The sequence below is a fragment of the Malania oleifera genome, chromosome 13 (assembly GCF_029873635.1).
Source record: "Malania oleifera isolate guangnan ecotype guangnan chromosome 13, ASM2987363v1, whole genome shotgun sequence".
Taxonomy (NCBI): Eukaryota; Viridiplantae; Streptophyta; class Magnoliopsida; order Santalales; family Ximeniaceae; genus Malania; species Malania oleifera.
This window is the reverse complement of record NC_080429.1, coordinates 16,159,524-16,163,597: the sequence shown is the minus strand read 5'-3', so window position 1 is coordinate 16,163,597 and position 4,074 is coordinate 16,159,524. Positions and strand designations below refer to the sequence as shown.

At 39.7% G+C, this 4,074-nt stretch overlaps 1 protein-coding gene across 1 annotated transcript; it reads right to left on the bottom strand.

Annotated features, from left to right (window-relative positions):
* Window positions 1-1,098: 1,098 nt before the first annotated feature.
* LOC131146775 (gibberellin 20 oxidase 1) lies at window positions 1,099-3,614 on the bottom strand. Its single transcript, XM_058096554.1, has 3 exons — window positions 2,783-3,614; window positions 1,895-2,216; window positions 1,099-1,787 (listed from the first exon to the last, which is right to left on the bottom strand). The coding sequence occupies exons 1-3, from the start codon at window positions 3,277-3,279 to the stop codon at window positions 1,524-1,526; spliced, it is 1,083 nt and encodes a 360-aa protein (XP_057952537.1). The 5' UTR covers window positions 3,280-3,614; the 3' UTR covers window positions 1,099-1,523.
* Between the last annotated feature and the right edge of the window lie 460 nt (window positions 3,615-4,074).

The following is a 4,074-nucleotide window of genomic DNA, read 5'->3' as shown; positions in this document are numbered from 1 at the left end:
TAATTTTTTTTCCTTTTTTAAATATTTTTCAAGTTCCAAATAGGCCGTAAGTCTAATGATCATTTCAAGTTTAAGAAAAGAAAAATAAAGAAGGGCATTCATTTTCTACCTCATTTTCTAAGCTCCAAACTGGTCATACGCTCAATGGTCGTAAGCACCTAAGGGTCAGTTGCATCAAGGAGAATTTTGTTTGGAAAAAGAAAAGAAAAGGAAAATAAAGAAAGTAATTCATTTTCTACTATATTTTCTCCATATATCAAATATCATTTAAAATAAAAAATTGTTCTGATATAATTAGAAATAAGAAAATCCAAATGCTAAGGATATGAAAAATTAAAATTTTATTCATTAACATGGTATATTTTTTATTTTATTTTTTTACTTTCCTCGATAACCAATCAAGAAAAAGTCAAATTCTTCTTATTTCCTTTTTCTCTTCCCTAATATTTTTCAAACTCCAAACAAATGCTAAGTTCAATGATCATTTTAAGTTTAGGGCGCTGAAATTCAATTCTTCGAACATTACTATCTAGCTTAAAGCTTGTAAAGTGAGTTAGTTGTTTGACACCTATTAGTGTTATTATTGAGGGGACTGCGAGTGTGTATGGTATTAGTCTTTTTAACCGAAAATGTTTAGAAATTAATTCTCATCTTCCTCCTGGTTCTTTTAGTTAAAATCAAAATTTCGGTATAAGATATGGTAAAACTATGCTTTCACTCTTAATTTCAATGAACCTTGCCACATCTGAGATATTGAAAAAATTTGACTCTTAAAACATCACTATATGACTTAAGCTTGTGAGTGAACTGGTTCTTTGACACCTTCAACTCTTATTATTTGGGAGATCCAATTATGCCTTTGTTTTGAAAACATTAATAGACTGCCCAATTATCCTTTAAAGTCATGGTAGACCTAAGGTCTCTCCATTCTTTAAGTTCAACAGCGAATTTGTGATTTCTTTTTTCGACCAAGTAGAAATTCTGTAGTCAGAGTTGCAGCATCCAAGTTCTTAATATCTGATAAATACTGCTAGCAGGTGTGGTCCAGTCTAGAGAGAGAGAGAGAGAGAGAGAGAAGCTAGGAAAGCACCTTTCCCATTAATTAAAAGGATAAGTACTATTATATTCTCTGTTTTGCAATTTACAAGAAGAGCTGGCAGGTGATTATGTTGATAATCTCCTTCTATGAAAGAAAGCACGAAGCTTGCTCATTTGGGTTCTTATTGATTCCTTCCATTTCCATAGTCTCCTGCCTTTTGTTCATGATCATTAAAATAAGCTAGCTATCTTACAAGATACTACACTAGCAGGAAAACTTGCTTTTCATCTAATCTAACTAACACATAGTTTTGTTGCGTTTGTACCCAACTTTCCCATCTCCATTCCACTGCTCGATCTTGTCGACGTCGTTATCTTTCCCGAAGATCATTCATACCATTATCCAGCACGTCTGCTCAAAAGGATCCTCGCGCTTTAATTATTAGGTACGTAGTCAATTGTTTCACTTCACCACTTCAATTAATTCAGCTGTTTTTTGTTTCAAGCCAGTTTGAGAAGACCTCCATGGTTTTCATGTCAGCTCTGTAATGCTTCTGTGTGAATTCAAGCAGCGTCTCCCAAGTGAAATCCGGGTACCTCCTTGGGTTCTTACTGTCCACCAGTTCCGCTGGTGGCCTTACCACCTTGTCCCCTTTCGGACACAGGAAGAAGGCAAGAGACTTCCTCGGGGTCTCGCTGTTCACCACCGCCCGGTGCAAGCAACTCTTGTATTTCCCATTGGAAAGAGCCTGAAAAGTAAAATTCCACAACCCAAAATAAATCACCATTTTAGTCCAAGATTCAACCATGCTTTTACGTATTAGATGAAATGGTTATAGTATTTGGTTTGTCTTACCATGAAGGTGTCACCTATGTTAACAACAAAAGCATCGAATCTCGGGTTAACCGAGTGCCATTTGTCGTCGATGAACACTTGAAGCCCACACACCTTGTCTTGGTGAAGAATGGTTAAAGAAGTTGGATCACAATGAGGCCCTGTCCCTAAAGTGAGGTCAGGCGTTTGACATCGTGGGTAGTAGTTTAGCCTCATTATGGAATCATTTTCTTCATAAAATTCCTTGAAATGCTTTCGGCCTACGCCAAGGCTGATCCCCATCAGCTCCATGATTCCGAGAGAGAGGCTGCTCATGGCCTTGCAGTAGTCATGGTACACCTTCCTACACAAACAAAAACATATTCCACGCTTTAGAAAAGAGTGTTGGGTGGTTTGGACATTCTCAATCCCAAAAGTTAACTTATGAGATGAGATTTTCTTTCCCACTTAATAGTTGACCACTAAATCCCTTTACAACCGACAATCCCAATAATTTTCCCCTCACATATGGACACCAAACTCATGTTAGGTGATCTTGGGTCTTCTCAACCCTAAAAGCTAACTCATGTGGTGAAATTTTCTCTCGCACTTAATAACTAATCATCAAGCCCCTTCCATAACCAATGTGAGACAATCCCAACAATCTCTCTCTCATACATCGGACTACAAACTCATCACGAATTGGGCTCACCAAATTGACAGCACCACATGCCCAGCATCCCAGGGAGAAATCATGGGTTCTGATACTATTGTTGGGTGGTCTTAGTATTCTCAATCCCAAAATCTAACTCATGTGGTGAACCCTTTCCTCACACTTAATAACTGATCATCAATGATGTAAAAAACCCCAACAAAAGTAACATGTAAACTAGCCTGAGAGAAAATACGGGAAGGAAGTTTTTTTCTCACCCAAAATGATTGAAGCCTTCACCCATTGTGTTTCGAAAGTAGTCCTCGATGAGGTTGGAACAATTTTTCTCTGTGGAGTATCGAAAAGAAAGGGTCTCTTTCCAAGGAAGCTTGGAGGAGAACCTGCCAGTGAAGCTGCTAGCATAACCATAGTTCTCACCAAGCTTCCTCTGAGCTCTCTGTTTCTCAGAGAGTGGCAATTCAAAGAAATTGTTCATATACCAGTGAGCGTCCGAGATGAGCTTGGCGTTGACGCCGTGGTTAACAACGAGGAAGAAGCCATGCTTCTGGCATGCCTCATCCATAAGCCTCGAAGCTTCAGCGGTCGCTTCAGAGTCTCCGGAGAGGAACCCTCTCAGGTCAATGAGTGGAACGGGGAGTTCCGGTGCATCGGCCCGAGGCTTATCTTCCTCAGGCCATATGAACTGTTGGGGTATGTTGGGTTGGTGTTGAAGAACAGAAGCGTCAAAAACTAGTGGCTCTTGATCAATTGCCATTGCATTAAGCAGCTTTGATCAGGCAGACAGGTGAAAGAGCAAAATAAGAGAGCAGTTTGGAGTGGTGGGAAAGGGAGGCACACTGCATACATATACAGTTAGTTAATAGAAAGGAAGGAAAGAAGAGAGAGAGGAAACAAGTTGGGGAGTGTGATAGAAGAAAAGCCAAGGCTCTTCATTGGAGAAATAAGTGAGCAAGCATTGGAATCTTATAGCTATCTGCCTCACACGCACATATAAATGCACAGGTATAGGTATTGCATTTTAGGGCTCTCGAAATGTCATATTTGCAGACTAGTGCAACTCTGAATAGATAACAAATATACTAATGAATTACTGATCCGTCTTGTATATTGTCCTTATATATATAGTTGGCTTCCCAATGCCATTTTGGCGTTTGGTGCGTGGGAAATGCTAACCTTTCCCTGTTTCTGTCCACAGCTCTTAGCAATTAGCATCATGGGTGTCCTAGTGCCTCTGCCAGGCCCACAACCATGTGTATGCCTAAAGGCCACTTCCCCCACCCGGCGGCCCCCCCCCCCAAAAAAAAAAAAAAAAAAAAGGTTATGCAGTGTAAAGGTTTGTGTTTGTGTATGGCTCATGGAAGCTTGTAAGAAACAGAGATGCCCCAGAAATCACTTTCCCATCAAACATCTTGTAAAGGTCAGGGGGGTAGAAGGAAAAATTAAGGGACTTAAATGCTTAGTTTAGGAGGCGAAAGTTAGGTGGCATTGATGTGTTGGGCAACACTTTCTGTGCTAGAAATCCCAAAGTAGATGATTAATCTATGACTAA